The sequence below is a fragment of the Musca domestica genome, unplaced genomic scaffold (genome assembly GCF_030504385.1).
Source record: "Musca domestica strain aabys unplaced genomic scaffold, Musca_domestica.polishedcontigs.V.1.1 106, whole genome shotgun sequence".
Lineage (NCBI taxonomy): Eukaryota > Metazoa > Arthropoda > Insecta > Diptera > Muscidae > Musca > Musca domestica.
In genome coordinates this window covers 297,983-322,961 of record NW_026712122.1, presented here as the reverse complement: position 1 = coordinate 322,961, position 24,979 = coordinate 297,983, and the positions used below count along the sequence as shown (strand labels likewise).

General features: G+C 34.5%; 1 protein-coding gene across 1 annotated transcript in view; it reads left to right on the top strand.

Annotated features, from left to right (window-relative positions):
- The window catches only part of LOC101888581 (putative mediator of RNA polymerase II transcription subunit 26), a 360,161-nt gene that overhangs the window by 141,632 nt on the left and 193,550 nt on the right, over positions 1-24,979 (top strand). Inside the window, exon 3 of the mRNA XM_059128581.1 lies at positions 20,142-20,265. Coding sequence (XP_058984564.1) covers positions 20,142-20,265 — 124 coding nt within the window. The remainder of the gene's footprint in view (positions 1-20,141; positions 20,266-24,979) is intronic.

The window sequence follows — 24,979 nt, the reverse complement described above, 5'->3', positions numbered from 1 at the left end:
TTCAATGTTTTTATCAACACAAGTTCTGTCGGTTCACTCCTTCTGGTCCCGCCGCCGCACAAGGAGTCAAAGTTGAATAACCTAAACGATAATAAAATCCGTAATAAGTATCCGATTCTCCTAATATTTCACATATCCCATTATTTCTACTAACATAAGATCTGCTGCGAAGATGGATTATGTCGGACCACTCCTTCTGGTATCTCTCCACAAAAGGTCAACATTTTAAATAGCCATGATGAAGTTCTTAAATCGCGATATTAACATCCGATTCCATTCAGACTTGGTATATCTCAATATTTCCAACAACACAGATTGGTCCCCTCCTTCTGGTACCTCCTCCGAATAGGGTCCAAGATTTTGAAAAACAAATCTTTCAAATAAAGCGAAATAAGCATCCAACTCTCTTCAAATTTCACACATACAAACATTTTTGCTAACACAAGATCTGTTGTAAAGGTGATATATATCTGCGAACCCCTTCTTGTACCTCACCTACACAATTTTACAATTTTCCATACTTTTGTCTGTTATAACTTGCGAAACAAGTCAGTGACTCTTTACAACTTGGTATATCTAAAATCTGGTAAATATTTCTCTCAACCAGATTTTCTCGTAATTTTGTCCATACCATTTTTTTTATCTGTGTTACATGAAGTAAGATAATTGAATACTTCTTTAAAAAAAATAAAGTTCCCTTTTAGTTCGAATTTCAATAAGCCCTGCCTTCTCTCTGGTCCACATTCTAAACTTCATTTGAACCGCACTTCTCAGTTCCCGACATGCCAAAAGTGACTATCGTTTTGAATTTCACATTTATCCTTTATCTAAATACCAATGATCGGTATTTAGTGCTTTCTAGTCCTATGAATACTCTTATAAATGGAAATTCCATAAAATCGTTCATACATCACCTCCCACTCCAACCATATCTTTTGTTCTAATTCCAAAATTTCTAGTAGTTTGCTTAATATAATTTTCTTCTTTTGGTACGCTTAGTACCCTTGTAGTGCGAATTTCTTCACCCAAGGCCTCATATCAACAGAGGCTCACATGCGAAATTTCAAGGTTCTGTTGTCAGATGTCCGTCAAGTTAAATTTAAATTTAATTAGCAAAGACACAAACCAAGGTGATTTTTTCTCTGGTTTGCTAAGGGTTAATAAAGAGAGAGAGAGAGAGAGAGAGAGAGAGAGGGAGTAGTAAACCAGAGAAAACCCAGTAAAGAAAGTCTTAAAGTCGGACGGGGCCGACTTTATGATACCCTACACCACTTTACTAATTTAGTAGAGCTGCGCATAACAATTAAAAGTTTTTATGGGAGAATTCAATCATACACGCTATGATTATAATTATAATTTAAAGTTCAAAGGACTAAATATGCCGAAGCATTTGTATCTTTTAAATTCGGACTTGTATTGCCCATTTGGTGCACAATTAATCTGAAATCGGATAAAAATGGGAGCTATATCCAAATCGGAACCTATCTCATTAAAATTTGGCTGTATTTGATATATTTCCCTGAATATCGTTGTTACGGATTGCATATTACGGCTGTGGGTAACAAATATGACAAATCCGATGAACACTATATATGGGAGCTATAGCTATATCTGAACCGATCTTCAACAAATTTGGCATACTAGCTTCTAGACTCAATTCGGTCGTAAGTGCAAAATTTCATCCAATTTGGGGAAATATTAGACGTTTGGTGCACAATAATTATTTTCAGGTCCAATCTGATCGTACGTGCAAACGGACGGACGGACGGGCATGCATAAATCGACTCAGAATGTGATTCTATGCAGATCATCAAAAGGAACTATGGGTTTATCCCATTTCCTTTTGCCTGTTACAAACAAATGCACAAAGACATAATGCCCTGACCACCTTGTGGTGTAGGGTATAATTAAAGATAAATTAAGTTATATTAGGTTTGATCTAATTTCATATTTTTCCGTACAAATTTCAAATTTACAATGAAATCGCTAAATAAAAACATAATTAAAATGTCTCGAGGAGTACTTTCCGAATATATGGACCTTATAGTCAAAAAGAATTTAGGAATTTTTTGAATTTTCTAAAGAATTATCTCTCAACAGAAGAAACTAAGAATGAAGCGGTGTCGAGGCTGGGCACAAATGAAAGGTCTCGTGGAGTTCTTTCCATAATGACCATTTTTTTGTGTGGCATTCCTTTTAATGCAAATATATAATTTTGAGAATTTGGAATTAGTTTTTCCGAAATAAGTATTTCCAGGAAACAGTATTATGATTCAGCTAAAAATTCGTAGGATGATCATATACATTTTCTTTGCTAAAATATTTGCAATATTACTTCACCAATCATCATCTTGCAAAGAGAAAATGTTCTTCATTTGAGGCCATAACCGATGCCATGTGTTGAACATCATTTCATTGGTTTAATTGAATTTTAATTTTCTGTTTCTGTGGTGGCTGCCTTTTCTGGCTACTTGGCTAACAAATAAAGAAGACGCTCATTTTGGCCTCCTCATAAACATGTGCGTACATAAATTTTCATTAATTTATGAATACTTTCGTTGCTGTTTCTTCGCTGCTTTATTTACTTGCTCACATGTATTTGCAGACATTTTCATTGCGATTTTCTGTGTGCGTTTTTCACGATGTGTATATACGACTGGCAACTGGTTAATTTTTCATTGGATTCTTCATTAAATTTAAAAAATAAACATCGTTTCAATTTACATTGTTAAATTTTATTTGGTTTTTGTTTTTGTTTGTGTCTGTGTTATCTGTGTGTTCTCTGCCTGTCAGAATCAGTCAGAGCCATATAAATGTTCGATGGTGTAAATAAGGCTCCGCACGACTACTACATCAACAACAACCAACATTATGTCGAGATGCCTATTTTCATCTTTCGTTGCATTGTTTGCCTCGCGCACAGAAATGGGCAAGGATGCTGCTGAGACAGCGATTTTTTCATTCACATCATTGGTATTTGCATCTGTTTTGTTTTGCTTATTTACCAACAACAACAACAAATGTCCACCTTTTGCATTAACAATTCATTTGTTGGCAAACGTTATTTATACATACATATGTATGTACATATGCATAAATATATGCATATGTCATTCATGTGCAGCAGTACTTTTGTGGGTTAATTAATTTTTCGTTCGTTACATATTTTATTTTTTTTATTTTTTAATATGAAGAGAATGAATAAATATTTAATTGCAAATAAATTTGATGAGTTTCTGTTTATTAAATAATGTGCATATTTAATTTGAAATAATTCTGTTTCATTGCATATTATAGGGAATTAAGAAAATTAGATTTGCATATGACATATTTGTATGTACAGGGTGAAATAAAAAAACTGCAACAAAGTCAAACGCCATAATTTTAATATTTTTTTTTATTTAAATTTTATTGGATGAAAGCAAAAAATGTCAGAAATAGCATCAAATTTTAGAATAAGTTTAGATTCGAATTGGTCACCTTTGGCACGAATTATGGCCTTCAAACGGCCAATGAAACCGTCACACGCTGCCCGAATGTTGCTCTGCGGTATTTTTGCCCATTCCCGGTATTTTTTAGTACCAATCTTGCTTTTCAAAATACCCCAGACACAATAGTTCAACGGATTGGTAGCCATTGTGCGCTGAAAGTGAAGCGTGGAACCTCATTTTGTAACAATTATTGGGTGGCGCGTGCTGAGTGCGATGGTGGTGAGTCCTGTTGGAATGTCCAAGGTCTGCGGCAAAAATGTGTGCGTACCCAAGAAGTCTTCAATAGAAGAAGGACTGCAGATCTGGTAGCCGAGAGCTAATCTCCTCGTAATTGTGCCCTGATTTGTTTCATAATTGCTGCGCCTGTCCAGTCTCTAAATTGCTGTCTTCCTTGGTGGTTGTTGGTTTTTGTGGCTTGCCTTTAGTGTCTTCGTTGTTGGTTGGTGTATCTTTGAGATACGCCTTTTCCACTGTGTCATGTCGTGAGATTCTTCGTGAGGAGGATCTTGTTTATTATTGTGTCTTTTGTCTCTACTTGTGAAGGTGATGGCCATGTATTGGTCGCAAGTCACCCGTGAGGAAGGCTGAGTCGTTGTCTGTGTGTCTTCGGCTACGAAGCCTGACCGAAGGCTATATTCTGCTAACGCGGGTGCCAGGTGCCCCTAGGTCCTTGGACCTAGCCTGACAGTTGGAGTTGGCCCATTTGTGGGAGCTTCGCGGTGGCTGTGGTTTGTACCCAAATCGCGGGTAGAGTATTAACTCGAATGTGGAGTTGCATTTTCAACCGGGTGCCTGACCCATAGAAAGGCAGGACTTTAGATAGGCTCCGCCCCTAACCAAGTGGGTGATCACGTCCAAATACGTGTGAACAATTGGTACTCACATTTCGATGTGGGAGCGTTGGTAGACGCATTGTATTCACCCGGTGTTTAGAGCACCGTAGGGTTAAGCCAAAGCGGCAGGTACTCACGTACTCAAAATCACGAAACCCTCCAGAATATTTTCGCTTTAATATTCGGCATTTATTCTGATGCCATGGTCAATTAATACGAGCGGAGAGCGACCATCGGCTGTAATGGCGGCCCACACCATCACAATGGCCGTCGCTTGAGTTCTGGTGGCCAACCGAAGGTGCACATTTTCTGCTGGCCTCTTTGGCAAGTAAACACGATCATGTCTGATTACAAACTGCTGAACAACGAATGTTTTCTCATAGAAGGAAACCAAATTCGGCAGTTCACCACTTTCGGCCAAGCGAAGCAACTATTTAGCTCTTTTGAGTCTATTTTCTTTCTGTTGCGGTGTAAGTTGTTACACTTTTTGGAAATTCAATGGCTGGAATATTGCGATATGTTCAGCTCACGAGCCTTTTTTCAAACTGCGACGAGGGTTTCGATCAATTCGCTTCTTTAGTTTTCGAACCATTTCTGCTGATGTTGCTGACGCTCCAGTACCACGGAAACGAGCAATTGTACAAGACACAAAAAATGTATTCACATTTAAATACTGGAGAGACAAATATAAATAAATTACACTATCACGCTTGAATTCCATCACGAATAACTCTTTTTCTGGAAAATTCTTAGCAAAATGCTTTTGTACGCATGTAAACAATATAATGAGCTGTCACTGGAATAATTTTAACAGCGGTCGGACGAGTGGCTTAGAAATGACAGCAGTCTGAAGTTGGTTGCAGTTGTTTCATCTCACCCTTACTTTTCAAAACTTGATTCTCACCAAATTGCTATTTTAAATTCTTTGGTTTGGTGTGAAGATGGAATATATCGGACTACTCCTTCTGGTATCTCCCCCCCAAAAAGTTCAAAATTTTAAATATCCACGAAGCTAAAAAAAAGCGAAATTAACATTCGAACAATATTTCCATCACCACAAGATTTGTTGTAAAGATGGTGGAAATCGGACCATTCCTTCTGGTACACTCCCCACAAAGGATGAAAGTTGTGAATGAACGATTATAATAAGCATACGGTTCTCTTCAACGTTTACACTTCCAAACATTTTTGCTAACGCAAAATTTGTTGTGAAAATGATAGATATCTGCCAACCTCTTCTGGTACCTCACCCACAAAGGGTTACAACTTCCAATACATATATCTGTCCCAACAAGCGAAAGAAGTCGGTGAGTTTGTACAACTTCCTGTATGTAGATATTTGTCTTGAACAGAAATCTGATATAATTTGTATAAATGTTCAATTTCCTTTAAATTTTGCACATATTAATATTTTTATCTGTATTCGATGAAGTGGCATATTTTGGTCGGTCACATCTGCTACCTTACGCATATTTCAACATTTTCCAAAAAAGTGCACATATCTCCTATAAAGTATAGGAAGTAGACGATATGGTCCAAATATGGCCATTGCTGTATTTATATCAGTCTTAGGTTGAACATGAATTTGACAGTATTAGGCAAAAGCTTCGGAACCTCCCCATAAAGGGTTAACAATTAGAATAATCATAATTCAAGGCTGGGGGTAGAAAACCGTCGGCAAAACCGACTGATATTATTTAACTTGGTCTTAATACTTTTGAGAAATTTTCGTAGCCTTTTAGTACGAATTTCCAAAATCCCGGCCTTGTGAAACAACTACGCATCACGACCGGCCCTCGTAGAAAAATAGAAGATCCTAGCTTCAGCCTAGATTTCTCACGGTCTCAATGTCTTATTCGAAACTTATAGTTCTTGAAATACTTCTTGTCCTCAAGTAATAATGTAATAACTTGACCGATTTGTTATCTGAAATTCACTGTTATTTCTCACAAATTTCGTTCAATTATTTTTTTTTTTGCCTTCAGAAATCTTCACATGTACGCCAATGAGATATTACAGCTTCTGTCATAACACAATAATGAAATAATTACTTCCAATGAAACCTTAATTACAACGAATGTTTATTATTGTCACAACTGCGGCAGCAACAACAACGACGACAACAAATGGTAGTCGCAGTATAGAAACGTTGATTTTGAATATATTTGGATATAATGGTTGTTTTGTCATCATATGTCACTCATGTCAGACAGAGCCAGTCAACATTTATTCTCCCATTATTATTTTCTATTTTCAATGGGAATTTGTATTTGAATTCAAATTCTCTTTTTTTGGCGTGTAAATGGATTTAATTTGTTCAGCTGTTGACTTTGCTGTTTGTATTTGTTGTGACAGGGATGGCATGTAACGAGACTCAAATTCGTTTATGACTGTAAAAAGTTACTAACTTGTAAAATAACGCACATTATTTTGAAATTTATGACAAATACAGGGTGAGATGAAAAAACTGCAACCGACTTCGGAGTGCTGTCATTTCTAAGCCACTCGTCCGACAGCTGTTTAAATTGTTCCTTTGACAGCTCATTATATTGTTTACAAGCGTACAAAAGTGGACGGAAGAAAACAGCAACACCCGAAGAAATGGTTCGAAAAGTAAAGAAGCGACTTGATCGAAACCCGCGTCGCAGTGCCGAAAAATGGCTCGTGAGCTGAACATATCGCAAAATTCCATTCGGTAAATATTGAAAATGAGATCAAGGTAACGCTATTGAAATTCCAAAAAGTGCAAGAACTTACACCGCAACAGAAAGAAAATAAACTCAAGGAGTTAACGAGTTGCTTCGCTTGGCCGAAAGTGGTGAACTGCCGAATTTGGTTTGCTCCGATGAATTTGTAAACAAACAAAATGATCGTGTTTACGTGCCTAAGAGGTCAGCTGAAAATGAGCACGCAAATATTGGAGGGCTGAAAATGGAGGGCACGCAAATATTTTAGCTGCAGACCTTGGACATTCCAATAGAACTCAGCACGATGGCACTCAGCACGCGCCACCGTAGAATGGTTACAAAATAAGGTTCCTCGCTTCATTTCCAACGCACAATGGCCACCAAAATCTCCGGATATCAATCCATTGGACAATTGTATCTGGAGTATTTTGAGGAGTTAGGTTGGCACTAAAAAATACCAAAGTGTCGATCACCTCAAACAAGCGCTTTGCCAGGAATGTGCCAAAATACCGCAGATCAACATTCGGGCAGCATGTGACGGTTTTCGGTATTTTGATGATTTTAGCGACATTATTCACCGGAATTGTTTCAAAACTGGTATTTGAAGTTCGTTATGGGAACTACAGTCTGTGACAGAAAATTGTCTGTGCGGGTCCAGGTCTTCGTATAGGCCCCATATATCAGTACCTCCCTATATTCGGTATTTTGACGATTTTAGGTACAATACCCACCGAAATTGTTTGAGATGTGGCATTTGAAGTTCGTAATGGAGCTACAGTCTGCGACAGGAAATTGTCTATGCTGGTCCAGGTCTTCGCACAGCTCCAATTTAACGGCACCTCCTTATATACGATATTTTGATGATTTTAGCTACATTATTCACCGTTTATTTCAAGTTTCGAATTTGAATATGGTAATGGCTTATGACAAACAATGCCTAAGTATGTCTACGTCGTATAGACCCCAATATAACGGCTATATTCGGTATTTTTAAAATTTTAACAGAATTCTTAAGCATTTTATTTTTTAAAAATTTCCAAATTCGTTGCAAATGGTGGAGGGTCGAACTTACTGCTTAATTTAATTGTTTTTTAATTTGTTTTATCTCACCATGTATTTCTAAAATAAAATTTTAGAATTTAGTGGATTCTTTACCATCTCTGATATGGTTTTCACATAAATTGGAATTTATGTCTAACGTAACAAAAACATATATTTCATTAATAATAAATGATTTATTTCGCCCTGCCAATGTTTTCAGAGTTTGTTTTTTTTTGCTACACATTAGACATTATTGAATCGGTTTTGCAAAATTATAGCAATTAAAATGATTTCATTTGAAATTTTGAATTAAAAATGAAAACTCAACAATCTGCGGCGGGGTAGCAGTCGTTGTCTGACCAAAATCCCTTATGGCCAATTAGCCGACAACGACTACTAATTCATTTTTAAATATCTATACCCTCTGCCTCCGGTTGTTGAGAACAGATCAACTTAAAATTAATGAAGAGCCTAATTGAAATCGTTGTGAATTTTATTAGAAGATGAATTGTTGGCATGTTTTGCTCAGCGATTTATTATTCTTGGATAGCCGCATTTGTTAATATTCTTGTTCTCAATTCAACGACGTTGAGGAGTAACCGGGGTAATTAATAAAGTGTCTGAATGTAAAGTTGATTGCATTAAATTTCTAAGGCGAAAGTAATGGATTAGTCGTTGTAATTGATAATTATTTCTGTTTCTAGTTAATTATGGAGGAAATATACAAATGCGCTGTGTATATTGAAAACGCCTATTAGGTAGCCAATATAGACAAGACTATTTTTTATGACTCCACTGAAAGAATGTCTTTTCTTTGCGGTTTTAAAATTGAAGATTCAGTTTCCCTTTTGAAAATATAACTTAACTTTAAAAAAATACAATTGTTCTACTTTTACAAATGAAGATGGTCTTCATGAAAACCAGGCGCACATAGACATAGCATTGATGTCACAGTTGTAACAGCCACATCGTCCTTGTGCGATGCACAACATGTTACAGGTCGGTTACGACGGCAATTCAAAGCCCGTCAAAATGTTAGCTTTATTTTTATGATACCAATAAAAACATTTGCACCCACAATCGGTGTTGGTTGGCTTCTTGCTATGGCAATGACGGTGGCCTGGAAAACCTTTGAATGGTTCGTCGGTTGGTCGCCTGGTTAAAACAATAATTGTTCCTTTTCCCAAGAATTGTTTCTAGAATTGTTCATAGTTGTAGTTTGTATTTAGCAAATGGCGTTGTTCTTCTTCGCCATAAATGAGAATGTCGAAGCACAATGACGCGGACGTAAAACAAACGGCTGTAGAAGCGTCATAAAACGTACACACAGTTGAAATGAGTTTACACAAGGATAACGGCAAGTATTTACTTTGATTAGTTTACATAACGGTAATAGGTCTTTCTTGCTATGGCATTAAAGTTAAAAAGTTTGGAAAAATGTATATTTGCATATTTAATAAAATGCCAAGTACTACTTTAGAATTGTGGCATGGATAATACGTTTTAGATCGATATGAGGTCTGGAATTAAATTTAAATTTTAAATTTTAGGTAAAGTCAAGAAATGGATTTTAAACCGCTTTTAGTTTTTTTGTAGGACATGTAAGCATGTCGCCGCTACTCATTACTTAGCATGATGAAAGAAGGTTATTTTTCCTCGTACATTTATATAATTAACTTATTATTTTTGAGCCTTTCTGTAATGCAGTAGATAGGTAGTTGTCATTACTAAATGTGCTGAAAAAGACACATACACCTTCCAAGTCTTTGATATTCTCCAAACGTTTGATATTTTCTTACTTGATCACTTATATTTGAAAATATTTCCGCTGTACTGTAATCTTTCATTGTTTGATCTAATAACTAGTTAAAAAGTGTCAATCGGTTTTGCCGACAGATGCATAGCCAATGCTCGATTATTTTAATATATATATATTTTTTTTAAAATGTTGACCATCTACGGAGTAGATTCCGAAAGAATGGAGCTAAATAAATACGATATAAGTATTGCGACCTGTCATTTTTGGACTATATTGGTTACATCGTTCACTGTATATGAGATGTGATAATTTTAAGAATATGTAAAAATAGGCGTGACGTTCCAGATATAGTCGACCGAAGTATTACATTTGCATACTTCGTCTAATACAGAAAACAAGTAAAAAGCCATAAGATCGACCGTACCGAACATTAAATACCCTCCATGATTTGGAATGAATTTGGCAATTAAAAAAAAAAAAAATAATAATAATAATAATAATAATAACAATAATAATAATAATAATAATAATAATAATAATAATAATAATAATAATAATAATAATAATAATAATAATAATAATAATAATAATAATAATAATAATAATAATAATAATAATAATAATAATAATAATAATAATATAATAATAATAATAATAATAATAATAATACTAATACTAATAATAATAATAATAATAATAATAATAATAATAATAATAATAATAATAATAATAATAATAATAATATAATAATAATAATAATAATAATAATAATAATAATAATAATAATAATAATATAATACTAATACTAATAATAATAATAATAATAATAATATAATAATAATAAATAATAATAATAATAATACTAATAGTAATAATAATAATAATACTAATAATAATAATAATAATAATAATAATAATAATAATAATAATAATAATAATAATAATAATATAATAATAATAATAATAATAATAATAATAATAATAATAATAATAATAATAATATAATAATAATAATAATATAATAATAATAATAATAATAATATAATAATAATAATAATAATAATAATAATAATAATAATATAATAATAATAATAATAATAATAATAATAATAATAAGAATAATATAATAATAATAATAATAATAATAATAATAATAATAATAATAATAATAATAATAATAATAATAATAATAATAATAATAATAATAATAATAATAATAATAATAATAATAATAATAATAATAATAATAATAATAATAATAATAAAATAAGTAAATAAAACCTTTAGCCGTTATATTAAGGTCTATACGACAACGTGCACCTGCATAAGCAACTTTTGTCGTAAGCCATTACAATATTCAAATATGAAACTTAAAAAAAACGGTGAAAAATGTAGCTAAAATCATCAAAATACCGAATATAGGGAGGCACCATGGGGACTATACCAAAACGTGGACCAGCACAGACTGTGGTATCCGTTACGAATTTCAAATACGGAATTTGAATCAATTCCGGTGAATAATGTTGGTAAAATAATCAAAGTACCGAATATCGGAAGGTATCGGTATTAGGGGACTATAAGATGTGGACCTGCACAAACAATTTTCTGTCATAGGCTGTAGTATCCATTACGAACTTCAAATACCAAATTTGAAACATTTCCGGTGAATAATGTCACTAGAATCACTGTTGTGAGGGATATACAATTACGTGGACCTGCATAGACAATTTTCTGTCATAGGCTGTAGTATCCATTACATTTAAATACCAAATTTGAAATATTTCGGATGAATAATGTCGCTAGAATCATCAAAATACCGAAAATATGGGGATACCATTATATGGGGGCAATGCCAAAACGTGGACCCATTTTCAACACCAAAAGTCCTGCAGACATAATATACAATTGAGTAAAATGTTATCAACCTACTTAATTTCGTTCGGAAGCTAGAGTGATTTCCACAGACGGACGGACATCGCTAAAATGACATAGAATTTTATGCTGATCCAGAATGCATTACTTTGTGGGGTCTAAAATATATATTTCGAGGTGTTACAAACAGAATGAAAAACCTAATATAACCTCCATACTATGGTGGAGGGTATACAAATATATCAGCTTCAAAAATGTTCGTATGTGTGAAATTTGAAGAGAGTGGGATGCTTATTTCGTATTCTTTGAGCGTTTTGTTTTTAAATCTTGAACCCTATTTGGGGTGAGGGCGGTGGTTCCAGAAGAAACGGTCCGATCTCTACTATATTTATAAAAGATCTTGTGTTGATAGAAATATTGAGATGTGCAAGCCTAAATGGAATCGGATGTTAATTTCGCGTTTTCAGAGTTTCAAGGATATTAAAAATTTGGACCTTTTGTGGGGGAGGTACCAGAATTAGTGGACCGATATATTCCATCTTCAAGCCAGACCATAGGTTAATAAAAATATTGTAATGTGTGTAATTGAAAGACTATCGGACTCTTCCATCATATTTTATAAGAGCAATAATTATCAAAAATTTGATCCTTTGTAGGGGAGTGGACCGATATTATCCATTTTCGCACCTGACCTAACACTGATGCAAATATTAGGATTTGCAAAGTTGGAGCAAACTCGGATTATCCTCTCTCTTTCTGTGCAGAAATATATATATTTTTTTGAAAATCTTGACCTTTTATGGGGGAGGTGCCAGAAGGAGTGGATCAGTATTGCCCATCTCCGAACTCGATCTAAGGTTGATAATAATATTACCATGTAGAAGTTTTGGACAAAATCGAATACTTCCTTCGAGAGTTATCTAGTGCACCAACCAGCAGAAAGACAGACAGACGGACTTCGCTAGATCGACTCCAAAAGTCCTAAAACGGATTTCGACCAAAGAGACTTAGGGTCTAAAACCGTTATTTTGATGAGGCACTCTTTGGCCGTATCAAATGATATATACCATCTGTAGCCATTTGACTGATGGTATAAAAAGGTTATTCAATTAGCCCAAAACAAATATGAAGCTCCAAAATTAGTTCCGATATTTTTCGATTTACAACCAAAAAATGTTTTCAGCAAACAATTTTCTCCTACAAATAAACAATGCCATCTCTACATTGTTGCTTGATTACAAACAACAAACCGCACATTTAATGGGATACGTTCAAAAATATTTTTCCCAGACATGTCAAAATATTTAACAAAACATTTATTAGCGAACAAAAGATCAAATTAAAGCTATGCCAAACAACCACCACCGCCACCACCTCCACTTTTGGGCTATTATGTGTGAAAAAGAAACTTCAATTCATCATTGCCAACATACACACATGATTGTCAGTGGCTTTTGCAAAACAAAACTATTCAGTTAGGATCCGTAGAGCAAAAAAATCGTTCAGCAATAACAACATTATTCACGACCAAAACCAACAACATTTCAATTGTCTCACGAGCACATGTATGTCTTAAACAAAGTGTGTTGTTCACACGAAAATGGTTAAATGGTTTCGTTACGAATTTTTGTCTTGGTGTTTTGTTTTTGACATTTCTTGTCATATGACGTGATCAACGGGAAATTAATGTGTGTATGTCTTGTAACAAATATTTTTGTGGTGCTGCACAGTGGTCTATCAATTTTTATACCCTCAGCTGGCTACCACAGGGTATATATCATTTGATACGGCCAAAACGTGCCTCATCGAAATTTCTGTTTTAGACCCTAGATATCTTTGGACCAAATCCGTTTCAGGACATTTGGAGTCGATCTAGCCATGTCCGTCCGTCTGTTTATCTGGCTGTCTGGCTGGTCCGCGCATAACTCTCGAAGGGATTATGCGATTTTGTTCAAACTTGATACATCGTAATATTTTTGTCAAACTTAGATCGATTTCGGAGATTGGCAATATCGGTCCACTCCTTCTGGTACCTCCCCACAAAATGTGGAATTTTTCAAAAAATTGGGCACAAAAAGAGAAATGATTAGCCGATTTTGCTCCAACTTTGTAATTTCTAATATTAGCGTCAGTGTTGTGCGAAAATGGACAATGGGGTCAAAATTTTGAATAATTACAAATCTTATAAAAAGAGATGTAAGAGTCCGATTGTCTTCAAATTTCACACATCCAAATATTTTTATTAACCCTATGTCTGATACTATGGTGGAATATATTGGTCCACTCTTTCTACAGTACCTCCACCACAAAAGGTAGAAATTTTCAAAAAATATATTTTCTGCACAGAAAAAAAAAATAGAAACGATAATCCGATTTTGCTTTAACTTTGCAAATCCTAATATTTGCGTCAGTGCTAGGACAACATCGTTCCACTCCAACAAGTCCTCAATAATTATAACACTTATAAAATGTGCTGTAAGAGTCCGACTGTCTTCAAATTTCACGCATCCCAACATTTTTTATTAACCCAAGGTCTGGCATGGAGATGGAATACATCGGTCCACTCTACAAAGGTTCAACATTTTAAATATCCGTGAAACTCATAAAACGTGAAATTAACATCCGATACCATTTAGACTTGGTACATCTCAGTATTTCCATCAAGACAAGATCTGTAATAAAGATGGTAGAGATGGGACCATTTCTTCTGGTACCTCCCCCACAACGGGTCAAATTTTTCAATAATCATATCTCTCATAAAAATATAAATAAGCATCCGACTCTCTTAAAATTCCACACATCCCAAGATCTGGTGTAAAGATGAGATATATCGAACTACTCCTTCCGGTACCTCCCCCGCTGAGGGATCAAATTTTTAATAACAAAACGCCCTAAAAAATGGGGAATAAGCGTACGATTATTTTTAAAACTGACACATCACAATATTTCTACTAATAAAAGATCTGATGTGAAGATGGAATATATCGGACCACACCATCTGGTTCCTCCCACACAACGGATCAACATTTTGAGTAATTATGTCTCTCATAAAGTGTGAAATAAGCATACGATTTTCGTAAAATCTCATAAAGTGTGAAATAAGCATAAGACTTTCTTAAAATTTCACACACTCACAAAAGATATGGAGTGAAGATGATAGATATCGGCCTACCCCTTGTGGTACCTCCCCCACAATTGATCACAATTTTAAATACTTAAATCTGTCATTACTTACGAAACAAGTCAGTGAATGCGTTCAAACCTAGTATATCTTAATATTTCTCTCAACATGGGATCTGATGTGAATGATTTTTTCTTGCTCATTCGCTCCGATACCTCCTCCCCCATTAAAAATTGGAAAATAAATTTTCGATTTTTTACATTTTGTAGGTCCCAATATTTTTATTAGTATTAGCTGACCTATTCGCTATATCTGGAACCTTACGCATAGTTCAACTATAAATTATCACATATCTCATAACAAATAATATTGTCCAAATATGGCACTTTGACATTTATCAAAGATAATATTGGCCTACTCTTTTGGAACCTCCCCCATAAAGGCTCAACATGATGAATAATAAATACGGATGTCAAAATATGTTTAATTAAACGGACAATAGCTGAGGGTATACATCCGTCGGCAAAATCCGTCCATCCGTCCTTTGCTAATCACTAATTTTTATACCCTCCACCTTGGAAAGGAGGGTATATTAACCTTGTCATTCCGTTTGTAACATCCTTAGATATTCGTCGTAGATCCCATAAAGTATATATATTCATAATCAGCATAAAATTCTAAGTCGATTTAACGATGTCCGTCTGTCTGTCCGTCTGTCTGTTGAAATCACGATACAGCCCACATTATTTGACGTAGAGCGCCAAAATTTAGCAGAGCTATTTTTATTGTGTTTAGGATGGTTGGTATTGAAAATGAGATATATCGGTCCACGTTCTGGTATAGTCCCCATATAACGGTACCACCCGATATTGGGTATTTTGATGATTTATGCCACATTTTTTCACGTATTTGTCTGAAAATTTATATTTGTAGGTCATAACGAGTCTCAGTGCGTGTGGCAAAACATTGCATGTATAGGTCCACGTTTTGGTATAGCCCCCATATAAGGGTACCTCCCGATATTCGGTATTTTGATTATTTTTGCCACATTTTTTCACGGATTTGTCTAAAAATTGGTATTTGTTGGTCATAATGGGTTCCAGCTCCGGTGGCGAAACATTGCATGTATAGGTCCACGTTTTGGTATAGCTCACATATAACGGTACCTCCCGATATTCGGTATTTTGATGGTTTTTACCATATTTTTTCACTGATTTGTCTAAAAATTGGTATTTGTGGGTCATAATGGGTTCTAGTTCGTGTGGCGAAACCTTGTATGTAATGGTCCACGTTTTGATATAGTCCCCATATAACGGTACCTCCCAATATTCGGTATTTTGATGATTTTTAACACATTTTTTCACGAATTTCTCTGAAAATTGGTAGTTGTAGGTCATAACGAGTCTCTGTGCGTGTGGCAAAACATTGCATGTATAGGTCCACGTTTTGATATAGCCCCCATATAAAGGTACCTCCCAATATTCGGTAATTTGATGATGTTTGCCACATTTTTTCACGTATTTGTCTGAAAATTGGTATTTGTGGGTCATAATGGGTTCTAGCTCCTTTGGCGAAACATTGCATGTGTAGGTCCACGATTTGCTATAGCCCCCGTATAACGATACCTCCCGATATTCGGCATTTTAATGGTTTTTGCCACAATTCTTCTAATGTTTCCTCTACCCTAAGGTGGAGGGTATTAAAAGTTTGGCCCGGCCGAACTTAATGTTTTTTTTACTTGTTTTTTTTTTTCAAATATAAAGCTTTAAACAATTTTAAATAGCATATATAATCTCCATCTACTCTACTGTTCATATGCTCTATGACTTTATGTACGACTAAATAAACATTTCGTTTGTTGATGCCAATTATTATTGGAATATTGTCAAAATATTCCATTTCAGTCATGGTCAAAAAATGGCAACTTTAACTAACAACTGCTGACAGACGTGACAAAGCCAGGCAATGAACGAATGATGGCTGACTCTCTGACTAGCTTTCTTTCGTTGCTTCCTACCATGTTACCCATCATTGACACAATGATAATCTGCACTGTCTTTAGTAAATCCCCATTGCTAAGCGAAAAGAAAAATATTAATGTGGTTTTTCTTCTGCTTATCGCCGTTCAAGACGTTTTCTTGGCATTTATTAACATTTTAATAAAAAGAAAACAGTAACGCCAGCCAGCCAGGCAGTCATCCAGGCAACCATCCAACTATAGATACCAGTCATCACTTATTATCTCCCCACCGCCATGTTTTCATTGTTCAGGTGAGATGGAGAACACCTTGAAACTTTTGTATAATTTTCCGTTTTTGTTTATTTTAAATTTTTGTTTTTGGTGTCTGTACTAAAGCAGTTTGTTTGTTTGTTTTGATTGGCTGCGAATAATATTTTTCCATTTTAATTAACTTTTTGCTGGTTGGCCATCTACCAACAAAGGTGGAAATGTGTGAAAATTTAGCAAATTAAAAAATGTAAATTTCTTTTCATATCGTATAAAATAACCAGTGTTTTTAAATAAAAATGTAAGTCTACCTTGTATTGATGTCGGGTTTACAGCGATGTACAAGATATAATTTTTAGGGCTCTTACAGCAATTTCCTAAAAACAATCCACGATTTCATGTTTTAATGTCCTTCATACAGAACAAATCAAATATGCAAAACTTCAACAACATCCATTACAAATATGCGATTTATGGTTCTGAAAGTTCTTTATAAAAAATTGATTAAAATATCTATGATTTAAAATCAGATTTTAGCATCATTTTAATGTATTATTTCAAATCCGTTATTTAATCTAACTAATTCTAGGTCTGTTAGAGTTCTTGAACGGTAATCATTAGGGTTTTCACACTATGATTTTAAAGAATATTTCTAGAGATGCTTATATCTGTAATTCATGTAATTCTCAAACCTACACATCGTGAATATTTGTTTTTATTGCATTTGGTAATCGTTCATTTTTAGGACTTTCAGACATAAAAATCGTCAATTCTTTTTAAGGACTCTCGGGCCTAAAAATCTTAGATTTTTAATAACCATTTTTAAGGAATCTTAGACCTAAAATTGAGACTTATGGAATATTTTTAGGGATTGCTAGACATACAATTTTTGGATTTTATATCACTGCCATATAGCTAGAGAGGGTATATATCATTTGATCAAAACATTCCTAGCCCTTTAAGGACATTTGAAGTCGATCTAGCGATGTCCGTCCGTCCGTCTGTCTATCTGGCAGGCTAGTGAGCACGATAACTCTCGAAAGGAGTATCCAATTTGGCCCAAACATGGTACATCGTAATGTTTTTGTCAAACTTATATCGAGTTCAGAGGTCAAAAAGATCGGAATTTTTAAAAATATATATTTTCTGCATAGAAAGGGAAACGATAATCCGATTTTGCTCCAACTTTGAAAATCCCAATATTTGTGTCAGTGCGAAAATGATAATATCGGTATGAGTCTGATTGTCTCCAAATTTCACACATCCTAATATCTTTTTTTTATTTGGGATATATTGGTCCACTCCTTCGGAAAAATTGTCGATTATATCCACAATGTTTAAATCCTGATATTCGACAATCTTTAATATAATATATTAGTTATAGATCTTTTGAGAAATGTAAATCTACTGTGATCCCCATCCTTCAAAAAAAAAAATATTGTAAAGAAACCACAAAAATTGAGTCCAGCTGTAATAGTTTTCAAAAATTATTATAATTTTCACGATTATAGCTGTTATAAATCCAAGAATATGGATGCTATATCCTGTGACAAAATTGTCTATGCAGGTCCAGGTCTTCGCACAGGTCCGATATAATAGTACATCCCTATATACGATATTTTGATGATTTAAGCTACATTATTCACCGTTTATTTCAAGTTTCGAATTTGAATATGGTAATGGCTAATGGCAAACAATGCCTATGTAGGTCCACGTTGTAAATAACGGCAATATTCGGTATTTTTAAAATTTAACAGAATTTTTTAAGGATTTTATTTCTTTAAAATTTCCAAATTCGTTCCAAATGGTGGAGGGTATTCAAAGTTTGGCCCGGTCGAACTTACTGCTTTTTAACTTGTTATTTATTATTATTCCTATACGAAATACATAATATTGGCCAATTTCTTCGGAATGTATTCCATGGAGGATCAAACATTTGAATAATCATAACAGAAGTCAAAATATATTTAAATAATCGAACATTGGCTGAGGGTATACATCTGTCGGTTAGAGCGACTGATACTTTTTAACTTGTTAATTTAAAATTGTAGCATTTTCAATTCAAATTTTATGTAATTGGCTTTCAATTTATCTAATTCTCCCATTTGTTTAGTTCACTCGAATTGTTTAATTGTAACAAATTACTTGAATTCAACGTGAAATATTATATCCATGGCATTTACTTTTTATTGGCATTTCTCGGGAATTAAACACACCTCTTAACTTGAACTGCCATGGAAGAAAAGACACGCCAAGAAGGAAATGCAAAAACAAATACTTTTAATGGTTGTTGTTTTATGTTGCTGTTGTCTATAACAGAACACTTGAGCAGACCGAAAACAAAATAATGACATATAAACATAGGACTACTTGGGATATGCTGCTGACGTCATTGTTTATTAGTGTGTGTGTGTGTGCGTGTTTAGGCTCTCAGAGACTTAATTAACCTCCATATGTCAAAGTAATTAATTCAATGGAAACATCCAGTCAAAGTTGAGACAAAAGGACACGAGCAGATATGCTACCTACATGGCAAAGGGAAGGTGTACAGCAGAAATCGCTTATGGCAAATAAGAGCAACAATATTCTGTTGAGTACAAAACAACATATCTCCGTGCTATGACACCACAATGCTGCATACTGCCACCGTTCCCGCTTCTCCCCACCCACTTTTAATTTAAAACGCCTTAAGCTTTGGCCTGCCTTTATCTCCTGTATTAAATCTATAAACGTCATACCTGCTTGGTTCCATTCATTCCTACTTTTAAGGCCATAGCACTCATGTTGCCATCCCACTCCCCCACAGCCAGACACCGACGACCGACGAGTTAAAACAAAACAAATTAATTAAAATTCTTGCTGTTATTGTTGTTGGCCTCCCCCATCGTTGCCGTGCAGTTGTAGGACATGGTTAATAATTGTTTTTAAATTCCTTTTTAGAAATGTCCTACCCCACAATGTCACAATGGAAGGGGCGGTATGAAAACCATTCAAAGTACCTCTTACTCTATTAGCTCTGTACAACCTAACTCTTGACTCATTCATGTTTTATTAATTTGTGTCTCTCACTTTCTTTCACCCCCATTTTCTTATTCTTCTTCTCGTTACAGTCCAACTGGTGTGACGCTACGTTCACCATTTCAAATCAAGGATTACTTACTGACATCGGGTACCTGTAAATGTGGATTACCATGTCCGTTGCGGCCAGAATATTTCTTCAATTTTAATGTTCAGGTAAGTGAATTAATTTTAATCGTTTTGAAATAATTTTATGTATAATATGATTTGAGAATTTACTTAGTGCGTTAATTAGATTGTGGAGAATTAATTTGTGTAATAAATATGCATTTTTTAACCGGTGACAATTAAGTTGGTATTATTAAACTCAAAGACCTAAATAAACGACAAATATTAAAATTTATTAACGAGCGAACTTGATAGGACTCTATTGTATTCGGGATCGCGTAGCCGGTGTCAGACATAGCCCGGAGGAGAAAGTCTCAAGTCTACTTAACAATATATAAATAAGGTAGAAACATAGATTTTTTTTCATTTCAGTTTTGTAGAGCCGGAAAAAGTCGGGTTTTCGGATCCGAGTTTTCAGGACGAATAACAGGGAACCGGGTATTTCCCTCAACGAAAAATTACTTTCCCGTAATCAGGTTAGAAATTATGGGGATTATGACCGATTTACCGATCCGATATATCTTTACACCGGATACTATGTTGATAAAAATATTGGGATGTGGAAAATTTTAAGATAATTAGGCTCTTATTTCCCTTTTTGTAAGAGTTATAATCGTTTGTTTGCAGGCAGGTCAAGTTCGAAGATTGGCTACATCGGTCCACGATGTCGTATATGCACCATATAACTGTACCTCCCGATATTTGGCACTTTGATGATTTTAGCCACATTTTTCAATGGAACAAGGAAAAAAGGAGCACTTTATTCCCTGGAAGAGAATTGGCTATATAGGTCCGCGATATCGTATAGCCCCCAAATAACGGTACACCCCGATTTTCGGTATGTTGATCATTTTAGCCACATTTTTCAATGGAATTGTCTGAAAATCCGCACAGGGAGTTCCTTGTGAGTACTTTATCCCCTGAAAGAGAATTTCTATATCGGTCCAAGTGATCGTATAGGCCCTATATTCGATATTTTAATGATTTTAGTAACATTTTTCAAAGGAATTGTCTGAAATTCTACACAAGGAGTTCCTTCCAGTACTCTATCCCCTGGAAGAGAATTGCCTATATAGGTCCACGATGTCGTATAACCAAACCCCCCAATTAATCTATTCTTGAAAATCCAAAATTTTGCTAGGATTGATCTAAAACTAGTCCTAGTTGTAGTAGTATCAGTCGGTTTTGCCGATGGATGTATACCCTCAGGCAATGTTCGATTATTCAATCATATTTTGACTTCTGTTATGATTATTCAAATTGTTGACCCTCTATGGAGTAGATTCCGAAGGAATGGGCCAATATTGCACATTTCGTATCGGACCCAAATAAATATGATATAAATGTTGCAACGTTCCAGGTTTGGACTATATTGGTCACTTCCTTCACTTTATATGCGATATGTGACTGGTAGGCATATGTTTTTGGTAATTCAAAACTTTGACCCTTTTTGGGGGAGGTACCAGAAGGAATGGTCCGATCTCCACCACCTTTATAACAGATCTTGTGGTGATAGAAATATTGAGTTGTACCAAGTTTTAATGGAATCGGATGTTAATTTCGAGCCATGTATACTTCAAAGATTTTAAAAATTTTGACCCTATATGGGGGATGTATTTGATGGGGTGCACCGATATTATCCATTTTCGCACCTGACCTTGAGCAGATGCAAATATTCTCTGTGCAGTAAAATATTTCCTTTGAAAATGTCAACCAGAAGGAGTAGACCGATATTGCCCATCTCCGAACTCGATCTTATTTTGATAATAATATTACGATGTACCAAGTTTGGAACAAATCGGATACTTCCTTCGAGAGTTATCGTACACACCAGACGGACGAACATGGCTAGATTGACTTAAAATGTCTGAAACGCATTTGGTCCAAAGAGATATAGGGTCAAAAACCGTTATTTCGATCAGGCTGGTTTTGGTCGTATCAAATGATTATAGAGAGGGTCTCTAGCCACGTGGCTGAGGGCATAATAAAATCTACTTTTATTGCTTTGATTGTCCTTGTAAAAATATCCTTAATAAAAAATACAAGGTTATTGCTGAAAACTAGTCTTTTAGATACACTAGAAACCTCGCAAAAGATGTTGATAGGCCTTGAAAAAATTTGGAAGCATCCGCTTTAATTTATTCTGTGTAATTGAAAATTATCTTTGGGTATTCTACAATTATATTTCTTGTATAGAAATTGCACCAAAGTCATTGGAGGAATATTAAATAAACAAGATTTCTCTCTGCTAGTTCATTTTAAAAAAAATCTGCCATGATTGTCTGTGAAAAAGTGCCTTAAAAATTTTATGAAAAATATTTAACATATTTCTAAAAGTAAATACATAATTATTGCTACTGTATTATGAAAAGCCTTTGTCAAATATTGTTATTTGCTGCGTGTCCTCTACATTATCCAATATTTACACATGCTGTTCTGTTGTCAATGATTTCTTCCGATCTATACATGACAAACTCCATCCGCTGGCGGTATGTTTGTGCTATTTTTTTTTTTTATAACAACAACACGATCTGATCGTGATTTTCATTGTACTCGTACATGAATCGGGAGCAGGTGTTTTCTTTTGTATTTAATTGAAGAGGGATTTGTGTTGTTTGCCCCCATGTTTTCTGTGTACTCATGTTAGTTTTCTTCAGCACTTAGTTGAAGCACCATAGATATCTAGTCGAGCTCCCTAGCTGGTGGTTACCACGTAAGGCTATTTTCTCAAGTGTTTTTTTACATTTAATAGGCATATTATGATGCTGAGTTGCTGCTGAGTTGTTTTCATTTTTGTTGCAGTGTCTCCAGGTTCTTTTGTTTGTTTGCATGTTTTACTTTGATTTGGCCACTGCCACACTGGATATGATCAAATGTAGAATAAAGGCTGCAGCTAGCCAGCTATAATTGCACCTGGGAGGATTATTTATTGTTATAATTGGATTGTGTAAATACTATCTCCTTCTTGGTAAAGTCATATTTGTGTTGTTCCTACCGCTGCTGTTGTAATAAAAGTTAATGATCTCCATGTAGTGGCAATAAATCTGCTGCCATCCACAGCAACTGAAGAAACCTAACCAAGTTTCTAAGCCAAGTTACGCAAAGCAAACCTTTTGCTGGCGAACGTTGTTGTCCTATGATTCCAGGGCAATTAGTGAATGGTTTTAATGGCAAAGTGAAAGGAATTGTTTGTTTAAATAAATGCAGCAAATTGTCTTGATGTCAGCTGGTTTGTGTTGCTTCACCGTTTAGCTTTTTCTCTGTATTTGGAAAAACAATTATAATTTGTTTTTAGCAAAAGATAATGGATTTCTTTAGAAAGGAATCAATTACAAAATATTGGAAATCTATTATAATTTGCAACCAAAATTGGATTGTGGACTATAATTGTGGTAGTGAATAGCAATTTCAAATAATAAGAAATAGGTTAAACGTTGAATTTTAGGATTTTATAAAGATATTATCCAGGATTATTAGCCGCGTGATCGTAAACATGTTAGAAATCATTTACGTGTCTTTTCTCAGAATATTTATCTGAAGACTATCTACATCCGACAACATCCTAAGATTTTTTATTTATTTTTAAATAGTCCAATGAGCGTGGATTTTTTAAAGATTTTTTTACAAGGACCAAGAGGCCAATAAACGTTGAATTTTTTAAAGATATTTTTTCAAAAACCTTGAGGCCAATAAGCGTAGATTTTTAAAGATATTTTTTCAAAAACCAAGAGGCCAATAAACGTTGATTTTTTAAAGATATTTTTTCAAAAACCATGAGGCCAATAACAGTGAATTTTTTAAAGATATTTTTACGGGGATCAAGAGGCCAAGAAGCGTGAATTTTTAAAAATATTTTTACAAGGACCAAGAGGCCAATAAGCGTGGATTTTTTAAAAATATTCTTTCAAGGACCAAGAGGCCAATAACCGTGAATTTTTTAAAGATATCTTTACAGGGATCAAGAGAACAATAAGCGTGGATTTTTTAAAGATATGTTTTCAAGAACCAAGAGGCCAATAAACGTGAATTTTTTAAGACATTTTTTAAAGGACCAAGAGGCCAATAAGCGTGGATTTTTTAAAGATATTCTTTCAAAGACCAAGAGGCCAATAACCGTGGATTTTTTAAAAATATTTTTACAAGAACCAAGAGGCCAATAACCGTGGATTTTTTAAAAATATTTTTACAAGGACCAAGAGGCCAATAACCGTGAATTTTTTAAAGATATTTTTACAAGGACCAAGAGGCCAATAACCGTGGATTTTTTTAAAATATTTTTATAAGGACCAAGAGGCCAATAAGCGTGGATGTTTTAAAGATATTTTTACAAGGACCAAGAGGCCAATAAGCGTGAATTTTTTAAAGGTTTTTTACAAGGACCATAAGGCCAAGAAGCGTGGATTTTTTAAAAATATTTTTACAAGGACCAAGAGGCCAATAAGCGTGAATTTTTTAAAGGTTTTTTACAAGGACCAAGAGGCCAATAAGCGTGAATTTTTTAAAGGTTTTTTACAAGGACCATAAGGCCAAGAAGCGTGGATTTTTTAAAAATATTTTTACAAGGACCAAGAGGCCAATAACCGTGGATTTTTTAAAGATATGTTTTCAAGGACCAAGAGGCCTATAAGCTTAGATGTTTTAAAGATATTATTTCAAGGACCAAGAGGCCAATAAGAGTAGATTTTTTAAACACATTTTTTCAAGATACAAGAAGCCAATAAGCTTGGATTTTTTAAGACATTTTTTCAGGGACCAACAGGCC